We start from the raw sequence: 18,685 nt of genomic DNA, 5'->3' as shown, positions 1-18,685 counted from the left end.
CAGTACTTGCTTGGTGGAATCATGGATCACTTAAGAATGCAAAAGTGAAATAACTATACCCAGCACCCCAGTGAATAAGGAAGTTTAAGGCATTGGCATAAATACCGTATAGCAGAACCCATGACTGTAGGGGAGCCCCCGGAAAAGGGGGCCAAGACTGGTCAGCGGGGGGTCTGCTGTATGGTGCCACTTTTCCTTACACACACATACAGGAAGGGGAGCAGTCAACATTTTGAGGAGGGGGCCCAAATTTTTCTGTTGTGTATGTGGTCTTGCTAGTATAGGTTTAGCTTTGTTATAGCATACCTCCTAACTGTCCTGCATGTAGCGGGATGGTCCAAATTTTCAGGTTGTCATTGTTTAAATGTCCTGCATTACTTCTGCTGTTTTTCTCTTCTCACTACTCCTTTAGAATAAAAAATCAAGATGACCATGTGTTCCACTGTGAAACGCACAGCCAGGCAGAGAGAGACAGAGATACAAGAAGCATGGAAGCCCAAGGAAAGAAGAAAACTGTGGTACTGGTATCTGGTACTTCTTCAAGTGTATGTGATGCCTCAGTCTATACATTTCTGCGTTTCTACATTTATTTTACTGGCATGTCTGGAGTTAATGGAGTGCTTATTGGTAATTTTTCAGTGATCTTACTGACATGTCTGGAGTTAATGGAGTGCTCATTGGCTACTTTTCAGTGATTTAACTGGCTTGTCTGGAGTTATTGGAGTTCTTATTGGCCATTTTTCAGTGATCAGTCTGACATAGCTTGAGTTCATGGAGTGCTCATTGGCCATTTTTAAGTGACGTCTGGGGTAAATATGCTTATTATCGATTCTCTTTAGTGTTATACTGTCGCATCCAGAGTTAATATTCCTGTTATCCAAGTGATAATATTGACATGTCTGAGGTTAATATCATTATCCATTTTCTGTAGTAATTATACTGGGATTATCTGGGTTATGTTTTGGTAAAATGTGTGGTAGTTAGCAGAACCACAAGTGGGCATGGTCAAAAATGTTGCAGCACTGCACGTGGCAGACCATTTTGGCACACTTTTAATTTTTCAATTGTTAGGAGGTATGTTATAGCATACTGTACAGTAGCAGTGTGAATCAGGTTAGGACTGTGAGCATTGGCAGCTAAAAACCCCATTGAGGAGTGAGTGGGGATAGCTTCCCAGTGGGCTCAAAAAGAGCAAGGCTCAGTGTTAAAAACATAACAGAATTGAAAGTATCACAAGGGTTTGGTTTTTTCCCTGTGCAACTGATTTATAAGTTCTCGAGTGCACTTGCCTCTGGGTTCTTGAGTTGTGGACCTCAGGTTTTGAACTATTTTATTTATTTATTTTTCAGGGAAAGTGTTGATTTTTTTCCTAAGCAGAATAGTTTGGTTCTCTTTCTATCAGTTCAAACTGCCTGCCTCATTATTTTCCATCAGAGTCATAACAAAACAAATAAAAGCTACTACCTGGGCAGGAGCATAAGAAGCTCATTGCTGCTTAAGCTGGTGTTTGTTGTTTGCTGTTTAAAGGACAAGGGAAGTTAAACATCACTATAATATTTGTGTTACCTGACTAAAGCAGACTTGTATGATGTCAGCTCCTTTTCTGTTTATTGAAAAAAACCGAACAGGTCTTAAAACCTGCCATGCTCACCCTTTTGAAATCATATTCTTTTCTAGAGATGACACACATTAGGCAATGTCACAGCCGTCATCTTTTTATCCACAATGTGACTCACAGGGCCGGATTTACATAGTGGGCGCCCCTAGGCCCACTGCCTTTCGTCGCCCCTGTCCCCTCCCCTTTATTCGTGCAAATTTTCATCATCTGGACCGAAGCAATGGGGATTGGTGCATGAGAATTTAAAAAATTATTGTAACTCCATCACATCCCCAATGTTTTTGAACCAATATGGGTGTGGTTGGGCAGCATGCCGCCCCCCTAAAATCCTGCCGCCCTAGGCCCGGGCCTAGGTGGCCTTTCCACTGCCCTTGCACTGTGGTGCAATATAGACTTGTTTCTAAAAAGTAAAAATGCTTTCCAGGAGAGGATATTCATACCAATAACTGGGCAGCAACTTGTAGGTATTACTTTAGTTCTCCTTTAAAGCCCATACAAGTTTTTAGTGCCTTATCACTGCTGCATAAATATTTAACACTTATGGGCAGATTTATGATGTACTCATTACTCGAATGGGAGGTTATGAAAAAATTTGAATGCCTAAGATTCGATCCAATGGGAACAATCTGAAAATTCCTTTCGTATTCAATTGAATACGAACGAAATTCGAATAAAAATTTCCTCCAAAAAAAAATGGAATATCAGGAAGGCTGACTCAAATGGACCTCTGCCATTGACTTGTAAATTAATTCAGCAGGTTTTAGGTGGCAAATATACGAATTAGAACTGTTTCCATGGTTGAGATGTGATAAATCTAACATTGTCATTAAAAATACAGTTACTATCTGGATTAACATGCATACAAGTTGCTGATGATAACAACATACAAGATGGCTGATGACTGATAGTTGAAATTGTAGCATATACAAATGAATGAGTAAGTCAAATACATGTAATAAAATTCAATTTAAAGGGATTCTGTCATTCTGATTATTATGACTAAATGACAGTGTGTACATTGCAAATAATTAATTGTACCATTTACATTTTATTCTTGTACCAATAAATATATATTTTGTTTTAGTTGTAATATTGGTGTGTAGGCAGCCATATCAGGTCATTTTGCCTGATCCTGAACTTTCAGAACGAGCCAGCACTTCATAATGGAACTGCTCTTAGATAAGCTATTTTTTCTCCTACTCAATGTAACTGGAGAAGTCACAATGGGATTTTTACTGTTGAATGCAATTCTCATATCTATCATTACTTTGAGAGCATTTTTAGCAATACAGGTGTCAGGAAGCAGTTATCCTTCCATTGTTATATTGATTGGCAGCTGGACAGAAGGTTAGGGGGGTGATATAACTCAAACTTGCAGTGCAGCAGTAAGGAGTGACTGAATTATCAGAGCCACATGAGTGAGGGCACCTTGAAAATGAACAACATGTTTATCCATATGTCAGATTTAAAAATTAAATATAAAAAAATTGTTGTCCAAGTTTTCCAATGACAGAATCAGTTTAAAGAACAAATAAAATAGCAGTGTATCAAAAAAACCAGAAAAGGCAAGGTATGTTTTAATGAAAGTTCATGTGTCCCTTATTAGCACAAGGTTAAGCAAAATTTACACGTTCACAGGTCATCTCCATATTTCTATTTTGCACTTTCTACACTGTGGCTCAGTAAGTAAATGGCCCCTCACGTCTATTTAATTAAGCAAATTAAGCTATCTCTAATTAAGTAAAGTTGCCAAAATTGTTGAAACAACACTACTTTTCCAATTTACATTAAAACAATATAAACAGATATCTGATGGCTACATGCAAACACAGCACAGGTGCCTCTCAACATATATACACAGTTATACAAGTACATCCAGAAATAATCTATAATCTATAAACGGTGTAACTATAAAACAATGAAAAAACAATGAAAAAACTTTGTGTGCCAAGACACTGGGCCAAGATCCAGAAACAAGAAAACAAATTTGATTCTGAAGTTATTTCCTTGATTGTGTGCAAGTCACCTTATATCAATGTTAAAGTTATATACAGGAGTAGGACACGGGGGGGGGTCTACTGTGCCTTATAGTACTCTATGTATATAGGACTGTGAATTACTAGTTACACTACATGATTTATATATATATCTATATATATATATATATATATATATATATATATATATATATAGAAAGTCCAAAGAGGTGCACACCTTCCTTGTAAGTAACTGCCCAGGTGCTGGTAAACAAATAGTATAATATACTGTAGTAACAAAAAAACCGCACTCACAGGACTTCAAAAGAAAGCCGCAAAGGCTGTGATTTATTGATCCGACGTTTCGGCTACAACTCTAGCCGTCCTCAGGAAGAAACGTCGTTGTAGTTGTAGCCGAAACGTCGGATCAATAAATCACAGCCTTTGCGGCTTTCTTTTGAAGTCCTGTGAGTGCGGTTTTTTTGTTACTATATATATATATATATATATGATATAATGTCACATGGCCATTAGCTAGTACAAGAGTAATCATTCATGTGCTGCCTGCAATGTAAGAGTTAATCGGACAGGGTGGGACGCTAACTGTAATGTGAGTCCCTTACACACTGACTCTGTGGCTGCAGTGAGCAGTAGCTGTGCGATGGCTGGAAGAAGACAAGGGTTACTGCTGCTATTTCTAGCGGGAGTCCTGTGGGATATGGGAACTGGAGGTAATGGCAAACTATGGGGCCACACGAGAAATGGGTGCTTTGATAATGCAAGAATACAGGCAGTGTTTCTGCAAACTTTAATGCTTAGTATTTTCCTTTGTATATAGGGGTTGATGGGTTCCTAGCTTTGTAGATGTACTTCTGAATGTTATACACTTTTTTAAAGGGTAAATATCACACTTCTGTTTTAATAAGATGCACAGCTATATCTTACACTTTCTGCAATGCATTATGATACCTTATACTTGTCACCTTTTCTGCACAACATGCACAAGAATATCTTATAACTCTGCTTCTTGTACATTATGCACAGCTATAACTTTCATTTATTCCCTCTCTGTATAAGAACCACATGCATAACTTTCATTTTTTTCATATGTTTCTTTCTGTATACAATGCACTCGTCTAACTTTCACTCTTATTCTTTGTGTGTAAAGATGCCCATCATTAACTTACACACTTTTCCTCTCTGTATGAAATGCACACTTGTACCTGAAACTTCTCCCTGTATAAGATGCACAGCTATAACCTTCACTGTATAAGATTCAGGGTAATAACTTACACTTTTCTATACAGTTTAAATGGTGCACTGTTCCTCTCCATTCTGTTAAAGTTACATGCCTTATAGTATTATTTTCTTTGAATATGATCCACAGCTATAACTTACCCATCTTTCTGTATATGATGCACAGCTTTGTGTATTATGTACAACTGTAAGTTACCCTCTTCTCCATATATGATACACAGCTATATATCACTTTCTGTGTATGTCATGTTATTATATTTTACACACTTCACTGTATACAATACACACCTGTTTCACTGTATGAGCCTCCTTTAATGTTATGTTTAAATCTTCTCTCTCTGCCAACAGGCCCTCCCTCTGTAGCAGATATCCTCACCTTCTTAAACTTTTTCTTAACTTAAACCCCCAGAATCTTCACCTAGAAAAAAACTTCTTGAATATTACTGCAATGCCAAAGTTCAGAGACTCCTGCTCCATAGAAAGCAAGCTTTTCAGACACAGTTCTATAGGCTCAGAGGTACCTTCTGAACCTTAAAGGTTCAAGACACACAGAGCTACTAGTAGCAGCTACTTGTCACGGCTACAAAATATAGACAACAATGTTAATTGGCTTTGCTAAGACATAACGGGGCAGATTTATCAAGGGTCAATTTGAATTTTCGAGTTTAAAAGTCAGGGTAGGACTACACGGACATTTTCATCGCGATCCGACGCGCTGCAACAAAATGCCGGCGTCAAATCACATGCGATAGAAATCAGGTAAGAGATAGAAATGTCAGATGAAGTCGCAGCGTTGATCCGGCGCGACACGACTGTCAGCGTCTGCATCCGACAGTCCTGCCGCATCGGATCAACGCTGCAACTTCATCCAACAATGCATTCATGTACCTTATTTCCGTTGCATGCAATTTGATGTGGGCTTTTTGTCACAGCGCATCGTATCGCGCCGAAAATGTCCGTGTAGTCCTACCCTCACACATTCAAATTCTAATCCCCCTATTCAAATGCAAATTCGAATGTGAGATTTATCACACCTCGACCATAGAAACAGTCCTAATTCGAATATTCGCCACCTAAAACCTGCCGAGTTCACGTACAAGTCAACAGCAGAGGTCTGTTGAACCATGTGGAGATGTTAATAGCCTTCCTGACATTAGAGGTTTTTTTCGGAGGAAAACTCGATTTGTATGAATCCAATACGATTTGAATATTCTGGTGGAACCCTTTCGATCGAACATTAGACATTCATATTTTTTCTTAAATAACCTCCCAGTCGCATTGTTAGTATATTCGAATTGAAAAAAATTCACATGAATTTGAAATTCGACCTTTGATAAATGAGCCTCCTCTTGTGTTTTAACAAAGGCAATTATCACTATTGTCTACGGCAGGGGTCCCCAACCTTTTTTAACCCATGAGCCACATTCAAATGTAAAAAGAGTTGGGGAGCAACACAAGCATGGAAATGTCCCTTGGGTGCCAAATAAGGGCTGTGATTGGCTGTGGACTGGTAGCCTACAGGAGGCTCTACTTGGGACTATAATTAGTTTTTATTCAATTAAAACTTACTTTCAAGGCCGGAATTCAAAAATAAGCACCTGCTTTGAGGACCCCGATAGCAACATCCAAGAGGTTGGAGAGCAACATGTTGCTCACGAGCTACTGGTTGGGTATCACTAGTCTACGACAAGGTATTTTTCGGCATTTCTTAGCCAAAACAAGTAGTTGCTACTTGTAGCTCCGTGTGTCTTCAGCTTCTCTAACATGATTGCAGTGGCGTAACTAGTTGTTACTGGGCCCCATAGAAAATTCAATTTAGGGCCCCAAAATATTTATAAGTTGGCCTATTTTACCAAGATATATTAAAATTGCTAATTAATTAGGGTCTCACTGGGCCCCCTACACTCCTGGGCCCCCCTGTAACCGCAGGGTCTGCTTCCTCTATAGTTACGCCCCTGCATGATTGGTTATTTTCTACTCTAATCTTATTGCCTTAAAGTATCTTGCTTTACATACTTATCACTCACATGTCCTCCTCCTCTCCCTTCTATAAGAAGATGAATGTGAACAATATATGTTGTTGGAGAAAATTGACAATTAGCTCTGGTTGTCTCACTGAGACAATTGTCTGCTCTGCATCTGACTCAAAGCCTCTTATTTTATTTCTGAAATTCATCCACTATGATATCAAACTGTGCTTATAGAGTGTTTCATGCAAGTTACTATTGTTCTATGCTTTCATCTCAGATAGGTTTTTGTAAGTTCTAGACAGGTGAGGTATTTTTAGTTCTTGTATTCGAGCTTGAGCCTTGCAGTTCTCTCTCATTCATTTCCTCCTTCCTGCTGCGAGTTTAAGAGTCAGTAAATCACAGGTTAGCTCCCCCGCTCCTCTTTCTTTGAGATGCACAGCTATCTCACTCAGAGTCTTTCTCTGTTACAACTGATTGATATTATTATCCTTGCACCTATTCTCCATAGTGCTGTTCAACCAGGCAAAAATACACAAATATGAACTCACATAAATGTAGAGAGCTGTGCTGGTGAGAGCTAATGTACTGGTTTTCTTTTTATAGTTTCCCTTCAACTATTTTAGAAGCATCTGGGACACATTACAAGATCATGTAAATAACATTATCATCTAAGGGGCGTTTTTGAAGGCAGCATATTTTGCAGCAATGGACAGAGATAGCCATTCTTCTATCACTCCCCGCTTCCTTGAAAGAAGGGTTCTGCATTAGTGATGTGCGGGCTGGCGTAATACCCGCGGATTTACCTGCGGGTCTAGTGGGCTCGGGCCGACTTCGCACTCCTCTTCGCGGATGGCGGGTTGACTTCGCACTCCTCTTCGCAGTGCCAGCTTCCAACTTCAGGGTTCTTCTTTTATAGATGCGGGCGGGCGCAGGTGGAGGGAGGACAGGATTCAGGCGGGTGCGTGTCGGGAAAAACCCAATCCGCACATCACTATTCTGCATCATTGTTCACAGGTGATGCAATATGTAAATTGTACTCACATTTTAATAGACACATTAGTGCTCAGATTTGGTCAAGCTTTTTGTTAGCTCTTTTGTGAAAATGAATAACCTCTTACTATAACCCAGGGGTAACATCAAGAGGTTCATCAATAAATCCAGTATGGCACAAGCCCCCCCCCAAATTTAACACAAGCATGCTTCCCCCATTGGATATGGTGGGTTCCTGATGGTAGCCTTGCATAATAAAAGAAAGGACACAAACCTGGCTGGTAAAATAATCTTGATACCAATGTTATAAATAGGGAAGAAAGATTAAAAATAAAAGAATGCCGGTATTTTTTTCCAAAAAGGTAACCTTATGCATATAGTGCCATAATTTTATCTAGCCATACACCTGGCATATCTCAAAAGCCAGCTGTTCTTACATTTATGTTTAGGCCCCTAGTATTACCTGATCCCTGGATAGTCTTCTAGTGGCACATCTAGATTAGTAAATGGACAGGTATGGACTGTTCTTAAAATATGTTTTCTTTCCTATGGGGCAAAACACACAGGAAATTAGAAAAACACTTTTTAAGCCAGTTGCCAATTGTTTGGGTGACTCACTTGTTCTACATACTTATCCGCCTGTGGTACATTGTAGTTATCTAGAAATATTATGTTGGAGGGAGCCTGCGAGCAGTTTTGGAATCCACTGATTCTGACACTCAGCTGTAGATAAATGCAAAAGTAATGGCATAAAGAAAAGTCTTTGGCTTATTGATATCCATAATGGGCTGGAATGTACAATACTGGGAAATAGAAAAGTAATGGAGTGGATACTCCTTTTAACCTATAAAATAAAATGATGTGCCCCATCTGGTTCTTGTCACATGCAGCAAGCAACCAGATAGATTTTGCTTTTAGTTTTGATTATTAGTATTCGTTTTGTGTGCTGGTGTTTGTTTTCAGGGCATGCATTATTTTTTTTTAATACATTGGTAGATTGACACTCAGGGGCACATTTACTTAGCTCGAGTAAAGGATTAGAATGAAAAATACTTAGAATTTCGATGTTTTTTTTTTGCTACTTCGACCTTCAACTACGACTTCGAATCGAACTAAAAATCGTTCGACTATTCGACTATTCGATAGTCGAAGTATGGTCTTTTTTAAAAAACTTCGACTACCTACTTTGCCACCTAAAACCTACCGAGCACCAATGTTAGCCTATGGGGACCTTCCCCATAAGCTTTCCTAGCAATTTCTGATCGAAGAAAAATCGTTCGATCGATGGATTAAAACCCTTCGAATCGTTCGATTCGAAGGATTAAATCGTTAGATCGAACGATTTTTCCTTCGATCGTTTGATCGAACTAAATGCGGTAAATTCGAAGTCGAAGGATTTTACTTTGATGGTCGAATATCGAGGGTTAATTAACCTTCAATATTCGACCCACAGTAAATGTGCCCCTCAGTATTTCTCTTTTTCTAGTCTTTAAAAAAAGTAGTTATTGATATATATATATATATATATACACAAATACTTGTTAATAGTAGTAATATTTTTCAATAAAACTCACCAGTTATAAGGTCCAGGTGTACTGCCCTGAACCCTCAGCTTAGGGAGCGGACCACCGTATAAAGAAAAAGCAAGCACTTGCAAAGCAAACACCAATCTTCCAGGCAGACTCGTCAAATCATAAGTAGTTTTATTCCAGTACACAAGGATACAGCCTTATGCGTTTCAGATCACTCAGATGCTTAATCATGGCCTATGATTAAGTATCTGAGTGATATGAAACGCGTAAGGCTATATCCTTATGTACGGGAATAAAACTACTTATGATTTGACAAGTCTGCCTGGAAGATTGGTGTTTGCTTTGCAAGTGCTTGCTCTTTTTTGTTATACAATAAATAAAGTACCCCTTGTTGGAAAATATGAGGATATTAAAAGTAAACTAGGAGTTCCATGAACTTCAGCCTTGTGTTTTAATAGGGTCATGGAACTCCTTAGTGACTTATAATATCCTTATACTTTACAATGGGGGGGGGGTACTTTATTTACTATATGATTCACATTTCACAGTTTCTAATATTGTATACAGTATGTATATTCCATACTTACATCAATCTCACTGTACAGGCTGTTAGTACTTTTTAATTATATACTTCTGATGCAAAAAATAATACAAACTGAACTTAAACAGTGGGCTTTGGTTCTGCAATGTGGCTGTGCCATGTTAAGGAGATATTGATGTAAGAACTGGTTTTGACTATGATCTCTGTTTTCTCTTATTTTGCTTTCTCTTCTTATTCCCACTAAATGCTACCTCCACAAAGCTTTTCACCCTGGTCAAGGCTATCTTTAGTGCTATTAGGGCCTAACACAAAACCGGCTTGTCAAGCCACATTATTGATATTAAATATGGTTGACTAGCCCATGGCTTTTCATTGTTGAACTAAGTCTGTAGGGCTGAAGACTGGACAGGCTGTGCTGGGCTATCACACCAGGTGCAATCTCCTCTGCAATAATGCTGTTTGCAGTGCAATGCCTGAAACCTCCCACCACCCATGAACTTTTACAGGTGGTTTTCAGACTAGAAATGAGTTTGTGGTTATCTTCTGCTCAAGTGATGACAGGCAATATCCAAAATATCTATGGAAGGGAGTGCAGGTGTGTTCAAGAACACTCAATGGAGAGTTGAGGAATTCAGAACACTCATGGAGAGACCAACACTTAATGGAGAGGTGAGGCATTCAGAACACACTCCCAACAGCTAGAACTAGGAGTTGGCAGCTTCTTGAGTACAAAAAAAAAAGATATATCCAGAGACAGTGTTCATGGGCAAAGGCTATGATTTAGTTCCATCACTTTAAGCTTGCCTGTTGCTTTCAAAGAAACATACATTTGGCAAGTAGTTTTTTCTTCCATGAGAGATATCTACCAATAGTAAAATTAATAGTTCTTTTTTTTTTTTTAACTGGTAATTCAGCTCTATTAGTTACATAGTTATATAGTTAAATCGGGTTGAAAAAAGACACCGTCCATCAAGTTTAACCCCTCCAAATGAAAACCCAGCATCCATACACACACACCCCTCCATACCTTCACAGTGAAGAGAGTGACTGCGTTCTCTCATGGGCACTGTAAAATAGGCTTTGTGTTTTTTAAGCAGTTTTATTGTAGGTGGCCAATGTATATTAATATGAGTATCTGGTGACTGGAGAAATGTGTGTAGTAATGCTCTAGTAATATGCTTCTCAAAGTTTTGATCCATTTCAGTGGTCTTATGGACTGAAACGAGTACTTGACTTATTCATATTTTCTAAGCCATAGTTATTAGAAAGGACTTCTAATTAATATGTAATGTGTGCAGCATATCATGCCCCTTTTTAGAATAACTAGAACAGTACGATGGCCCAGCAACAAATTGTCCCTGGAAATTATTTTCATCTGTCAGAAAATATGCTGATCATAGAACATTTTGCTAGCACTCTTAGTTACACAATATCTCTGAATGATAAACTGGAGAGTGGCAGTTCTGGCTTTCTTGGCCTGTTCTATATTTGGTGCCAGAGTCACAGAAAACTGAAGCAACATGGCCAAAGTCATACAGAATTGATCAGAAAGTTTGATACACAAATACAAACAAGTAAAAAGAGAGTGAGAGAGTGCAAGGAGTCCTAATTACAGTTTTGCCTTGTCTTGCTTAGGTCTTTCAGATTTTCTTGCCAGAACATTCCTTATCATCTTTCCAGACCTCCAATAAACGTATAAATCAAGGCAGGACACGGTTTGATGCTGTTCGTTGGTAGGGTTAGTCCAACAGGCCCATATGTGTATAGCTTTCAGAATATTTCCACATAACCAACTCTCTAGGTACAGAGATATATCATCAAACCTACTAACAATAGTATCCCACTGTACTAAGCACAGGTACAGTAGAGTGCAGGTGCACATTCTGTATGATTTCTTTTAACACTAATGCTACCTCAATTATTATAGCAATATCTCATGGTTAAAACAGGACACCTATGCAATATACAGAGAAGTGCAACTTAACTGGTTACAGGAATTGAAGACTTAAATTATGAAGGTAGACTGTCAAGTCTGGGGATTTTTTCTCTATAAAAGAGAGGGGACATGTTGACACTTTACAAGTACATTAGAGGACATTATAGACAAATAGCAGGGGACCTTTTTTCTCCATAAAGAGGATCACCGTACCAGAGGCCACCCCTTTAGACTAGAAGAAAAGAACTTTCATTTGAAGCAGAGTAGGTGTCTCTTTTTAACCTGAATTAACTGTATAACTACAGTATGTAACTTGGACATGGAATATTATATAAAGATGTAAAAGTTGAATAACACCACCTGACCCGATAAAAGTAAATTCCTTTGTTCAAACTGAAATAATTTGTCCCAGAAAGCTATAGATATAAGATTACATGTAGTATAATTGCAACCATAGATCAGTTGTTCAGCTTGGGCATTGTTATATGGAAGTATCTTTGGCAAAAGAAGTTCACAGACCCCTCTTAAGCACCTCCTAAATAAAGTATGTCCCTGTCTAATGGTGGAAGTAGAAAAAGGAGACCCTGCACTTGCACTGCCACACCTAATTTCTGGGGGTAATTTACTATTATATTATTATAGTATTTATTTTATGCCTATTATTTATAATACAAATTATATATATACGTGTATGTGTGTGTGTGTGTGTTTATTAGCTGGATTGATACGGAAACATTCATTTGTAATTATATTGTATATGCTAGCATAGATGGAACAAGCACCCAATAGAAGATAGTGGTTGGAATAGAAGATAGTGGTTGGAATAGAAGATAGTGGTTGGAATTTATACTAAAATCCAAGTCAGCCCAACTATAACTGAACAAAAGTCAATATTATGAAGAAAGCCATATCACAACAACTTACTTTTTTCTTCTTTGGAAATTTCTAGTGTGTGTACTGCTGTCCACATAAACAGTGTTCTTTCCTGTGTCACCTGAATCTGTCTGTCGTTACAATAGTTGATGCAAATGTGCTTGCTATAGGACTGGGGGCAGTTCCCACGGTTCTGAAGAATTACATGTTTTAGAAGAGAAGAAATAGTATGAGGAGTATACAGTATGTTGATACAACCAAACAGATTTTTAAAAAATTATGATTTACAGAGGGACATGTGTGGACCACTGGTTAACCATTGGAGGTTACTTACCCCACCAGGCTGGCTGTCTTCATGACAGTACAGTGAATGATCTCATTTGACACAGTTTGCTGCATTTCAGTACATACTGTAACTGAAATGTACGGTTTGCAACAATATAGGCACCGCTGCCACAGTAAAAGAGGCCCATAGTGTCCTTATATGTGATCTTTCTTGTAGCAATGTGGCTTTTTAAAGAGTAATGTGCTAATGAATGGTTACTTTTTGTTTTGCATATTTTCAGTATTTATAAATCAGTTTACTTGTGCATCCTTTGAGTATTAAAACACTTCCTGTGTGGTTTTTGGTCCCAGTTCGTGGGACTGACCTGGACAGAAACTCTGAGATTACTGAAGAAATTTGCAGCATGTGAATAGGGAACACGATTACACAAGGCAGGGTGCAGAGACTGTAAATACATACAGACATACACACAGAAACAACTCTATCTATACACACATGCAATGGAAAAATAGACCTATAACCTCTGCCATACTGTCAGACACTTCAGAAATCCCCCAATATGCATTGATATTGGAGGATGTAAGGGAATATAAGCCCCTAAAGATTGTAGTGAAACACAAACTGTATCTACAGTATATACATTACACATGGCTGTGTGGGTGGGTGTTCAGTGGGAGCAACTGGATGCTGTTTGTAGAATATTTGTGGCTATTAATTGGTAGCAGTTGTGTGCAATTTGCGCTCTGTGTGGGCTATAGGTATGTAATGAGGACACAACCCACAACTGTGAGCTGCTATCCTCATTGTCATTACTGTGTGTTACTTCTTTACTAAAAACTTCTTTCTTCAAGCCATCAACCCACCTCTCTGTCCTTATTTCTTTGTCTTCCACCACTCCTACCTTTTCATGTTTTTTGAACCCAAATTCTCTTTAATTTTATTTTATTCTCTACCCCCATTTATTCCTCAGGGGATGGCTCTGTGGTGTGATTAAGATGGGAAGCTGTTTAATTAGACGCAGTAAAGAATTTGGAAGAGAGAGAGAAGAGATGGCGCATATGGTATAAAAGGGAATAATTGATGGGTGGAATGTTGCAGAGGAGCATTAAATAGGAACACAGAAAATGAGAGTAAAATGAGGGTGACACCTTTTCTTACCCTTCTGATATCTTTCCCCTCATTGCATCACATTCACATATTACTTCTATTCTATTTCCTTCTCCCTGGTCTGTGTACATAACTATATCCTTTCTCATGTTTTATATCTAGGCTAAAAATACCCCAAAACATTAATCAGAGACACCCTAGGGAAGAGTGCATTACTGTGTAGGTTTAACTAGAGAGAAAGGATGTGTGAGAATGAAGCAGATTTATGACAGGGGGGAACAGAACCAGAGCCTGAGATAAAATTAATATCCTTAGTTAATTGCCCTGTTATTTACTACCAGCACCTTGGATAAGGATGGCAGAAGGCGTAATCTGCATTCTAAGTCTGTGTTTTACTGGCATCTCTTTTATTACTCTCTATAATTTGGCTTTCTCTTACAAATTCTTTATGATAAGGCTGCCCATCTGGAGGCCCAAGGGCCAAATACAAATCATAAAGGGGGGTATTTGGAATGAACCTGTCTGCTGCACTACAGCATTATATAAGGCTCTGGCCTGAAAATAAGTATCACATATCACAAGTTTGTTAGAACTGAATTCACTATTCTGTATTTCTTATACAGCTCTCACATTGCCCTCTATCCCTTACACTGCTCTCCCATTTCTCTGTATTTCCTTATATAGCTCTCCCTTTTCTTTCTATTCCTTATAAAGCTCTCCCATTTCTCTGTATTCCTCATACAGCTCTCCCATTTCTCTGTATTCCTCATACAGCTCTCCCATTTCTCTGTTGTTCCTCAAACAGATCTCCCATTTCTCTGTATTCCTCATACAGCTCTCCCATTTCTCTGTATTCCTCATACAGCTCTCCCATTTCTCTGTTGTTCCTCATACAGCTCTCCCATTTCTCAGCATTCCTCAAACAGATCTCCCATTTCTCTGTATTCCTCATACAGCTCTCCCATTTCTCTGTTGTTCCTCATACAGCTCTTTCATTTCTCTGTATGGGGCAGATTCACTAACCAGTGAAAAGTCGCCAGCAACCGATTCACACCCATCGCAACACTTCCGCAGGCGAAAATTAGCTCAGACAACGGTAATTCACTGAAATGTGTCGTCGCTGGCGATGAACGCTGGCAACTTTTCGCTAGCGTTTCTTCGCTAATGCGAGCAATTCAAAACGAAGATGTGCTAGCGTTCATTTCTGCCTAGTGCAAATTTGCTAGAAACCTTGCGCTCAGGTTCATTTGCATACGGCGGGAAATTTAAATGTTATGTTATAGCATACAATAGTTTAAAAGACTATGGCTGTATGTTTGTGGTGCTCTATCCAGAAACCTTGCTGCTTGACTTGGTTCCCTTATTTCATATGGTAAAGAAGTAGGATGGCACACACTATTGTAATCGTGCTAAAACATGTTTTATTTGGATCTCAAACACAAGAGAAATTTAAAGTTGAATGGACGTCTTTATGTTATATGTTGTAGCAAATAAATTACATTTCCACTGTTAATTACCCAAGTCCAGGGAACCTTAATAAAGCAAATAGAGTTGTTATAATGCCCTACACATGAGCCCACTGTATACCGGTAGTTAATGTTCCATATATTAGAAAATGTATGGGGGAAACCAGACTTTTGCAGGCAATCACTCTGAAAAAAGGAAAAGACGCCAGTGTTTTTTGAACTTTGATGTTTTTTCCACTAAAGAATATGATGTAAGTAACAAAAGATTGAGAAAGAGCTAGGCACTCCAGTGCACTTCATCTGGTCTGAGCTGGAGAAGGCAAGTCTGGCGAAAGAGGTAACGGTCAGTAAAATCCGCCTTTTAGTGAATTTGCAGAGTAATGTCCATTCACTAGAGTGAATTTTTGCCTGGCTATTGAGTGCGAATGAGCGCTAGCGGCTATTTTTTTCGCTAGCGAATTGACGCCTGTGCCCATTAGTAAATCGGTGATGCCCCTGCGGGAGGTAACGCTGGTGAATTACTCTGTATTGCTCATATAGCTCTCCTTTTCCTCTGTATTTCTCATACAGATCTCCCATTAATCTGTATTCGCCATACAGCTCTCCCAGTTCTCTGTATTCCTCATACAGATCTCATTTTTCTCTGTATTTCTCATACAGCTCTCCCATTTCTCTATATTCCTTAAACAACTCTCAGTTTATCTGTATTCCGTATACAGCTTTCCCGTTTTTATCTATTTATAATTCACCAAATCTTTCACCTCTTATACACCCATCCCACTTCTCTGCATTGCTTATACAGTTCTCCCATTTCTGTCTAATAATAAAGATGGCTATATATGGTTGTCCAAAGATGCTGTGAGATAAACATGTATTATGGAAATTGGTGAGTTCATTGATTGAGCTTCCATATATTTCTTTCACCGTATTGGTCAGTGTATGGTACATTGGCAGATGAAGAAGTGAGATGAAGCCACAGCTTCTGTCTATTTTCTGCTGTTTCTCTCATTTGAGCTGGCTCAAACAAGCGGAAGGCAACAATATCATTAGTATCATAACTAGCATACAGTGGATACTGTAAATGGGTCCCTGCAGTTGTATGGCCTTTGGAAGCTCACAAGCATATACAGAGTGGGGGATGGTGGTATTGTGAGTGGGCCTGGGGTTTCAAGACAATTCTGTCCCAACCCATTTTGGGGACTAGGTCCCAAATGTTACATGACTGCATATCTGCTTGCATAGTATGCATCCCAACCATAAAATACAGGGTTATTCACTACTCTCTGTATTCTTTATATATCCTTCCCATGTCTTCCTTTCATTCTCATCCCTAAATCTACCACTGTCACTATCTTCCTTCATTAATAATTCCCTACTTCCACTTCTTCATTTCTCTCTCCATACCTTTTTACCAGTGGCATCACTAGCTGTTACTGGGCCCCACAGCAAATTCATATTAGGGCCCAAGAATATTGGTAAGCTTACCTCTTCTACCAAGATATATTGAAGATACATTATTACTGTTTCTCCACTAGTATTGTGGGTCTTATTGAGTTTTGTACCATACTCTTTATTCATATACTGTGCAAAACCATTGGTAGTCAACCCTGATTAGAAATGCCCTCAATATGTGCATGCATGAGGGTAAGGGAAATCTGTAATGAGCCAAAGAAATACCAGAAAAAATTGCCTTTGTAGTGTTCTGCATGCTTTTGCAGTCTCTGTACAAGTTCACTGTTACTTCACTAAAAGATTTGTCAGGGTATTTATGTATGTTTGCAACAAATACATTAGCCATCAGCACTACAAATGCACAGTCCCACTGTCTGTAGGTCTGACCTCTAATGCAATAGCTCTGTGTATTCACAATGAATATATTTATTCACTGATGAGTTCACTGTACAGAGAATGCCTTGTCTGAATGTATACATACTTTAGATGCAATGCTTTTTAAATGCATATATAGTTTTGGTGACTTACACAAATTAAAGCACCCCAGCTTGATCATGTACAAAGTATTACAGATAAATTATACTGGCTACTGGCTATCTGGGGATTTTAGGAACAATGATTGGTTTGTATAGCATTTCTTTCTGAGCAATTCAGGTGGAAGTGGATCATTTAAAATGAGGTTGGAGGCATGGAAGCGATTTGGGGCCCTATTGATCCTCTGGTAATGTTGAGTATCCCAGAGACACATATACATCTGTCTTTATGGCAACCAAGAAACTGGCAAATGCCTTCAGCACTTTAAATATTATTCTCCCCCAAGATAGGTAGTAAGTGAGACAAATGGTGGGTACAGTAGGAAGAGATGGCTGCATTATATTCGCAGGAGTGCTGACCAACCAGGAATAATATTTTATGTAGGGGCATTGAACTTACCCAACACTAATGACTCTGCAGTGCTAGGTGCATCCATGATTTGCCATAAACTAAAATAATGTACTTTTATTTATGCTTTACTAACATTCTGGCTAGTGCCAGTGACCTTATCATAACGCCCCCCATTGTTTCACCCCCCCATAAACTTATATAACAGGGTGGCGTTATTTTTTAAGCAATAATTATTGTCTCTATTATTATTTTTAAACTTTCAGCTGTGAATAAAACCTACCTGGCTATCCACTTTGTCCCTTGCACATCTGGCTAATGTCAGGCACAGCAGCACAATTACTATGCACAGCCCAGTTTTGGTCCATGAACACCATAAACCTAGTGGGTACAGTGAACACATACTTGAGCACAGCAGCATGGTTTGAGTTGTAGGCACATAATATAGGGATCGCTTGATGGAGGTGGGGGACTGTGGTGACTATGGGGACACAGAACCTACATATGTTTTTTTGCACTTTGTCCTCTATGTTGATTGTTCTGTCATGAAAAATGTATGGCTTATGATAATATACAGACATAAGTAGAATTGCATACTCTTGGAATAGGGGTATTAAACATTTTTACAAAAGTTATACATTTGGGAATGCATTTGCTTTACCCATTACTATATGTATGCTGACATTTTGTTAAAACACAGCCAGGCTTTATGAATAAGATTTTAATTTTCCTTATAACACAGCCTCACAAGCATCATGGAACTCATAACTGAGAGACTCAAAGTCCCTGTTGTTTACAC

The 18,685-nt window shown here is 38.7% G+C and overlaps 1 protein-coding gene across 1 annotated transcript in view; it reads left to right on the top strand.

Moving 5' to 3' along the window:
* cspg4.S (chondroitin sulfate proteoglycan 4 S homeolog) overlaps positions 1 to 18,685 on the top strand; it is a 56,400-nt gene that overhangs the window by 441 nt on the left and 37,274 nt on the right. Inside the window, exon 2 of the mRNA XM_041587763.1 lies at positions 413 to 531. Within this exon, the coding sequence (XP_041443697.1) occupies positions 413 to 531 (119 nt within the window). The remainder of the gene's footprint in view (positions 1 to 412; positions 532 to 18,685) is intronic.

Source organism: Xenopus laevis, chromosome 3S (genome assembly GCF_017654675.1).
Source record: "Xenopus laevis strain J_2021 chromosome 3S, Xenopus_laevis_v10.1, whole genome shotgun sequence".
In the NCBI taxonomy this organism is placed as follows: Eukaryota; Metazoa; Chordata; class Amphibia; order Anura; family Pipidae; genus Xenopus; species Xenopus laevis.
Note: the sequence above shows the minus strand (reverse complement) of the source record. Positions and strands in the feature narration are given on the sequence as shown.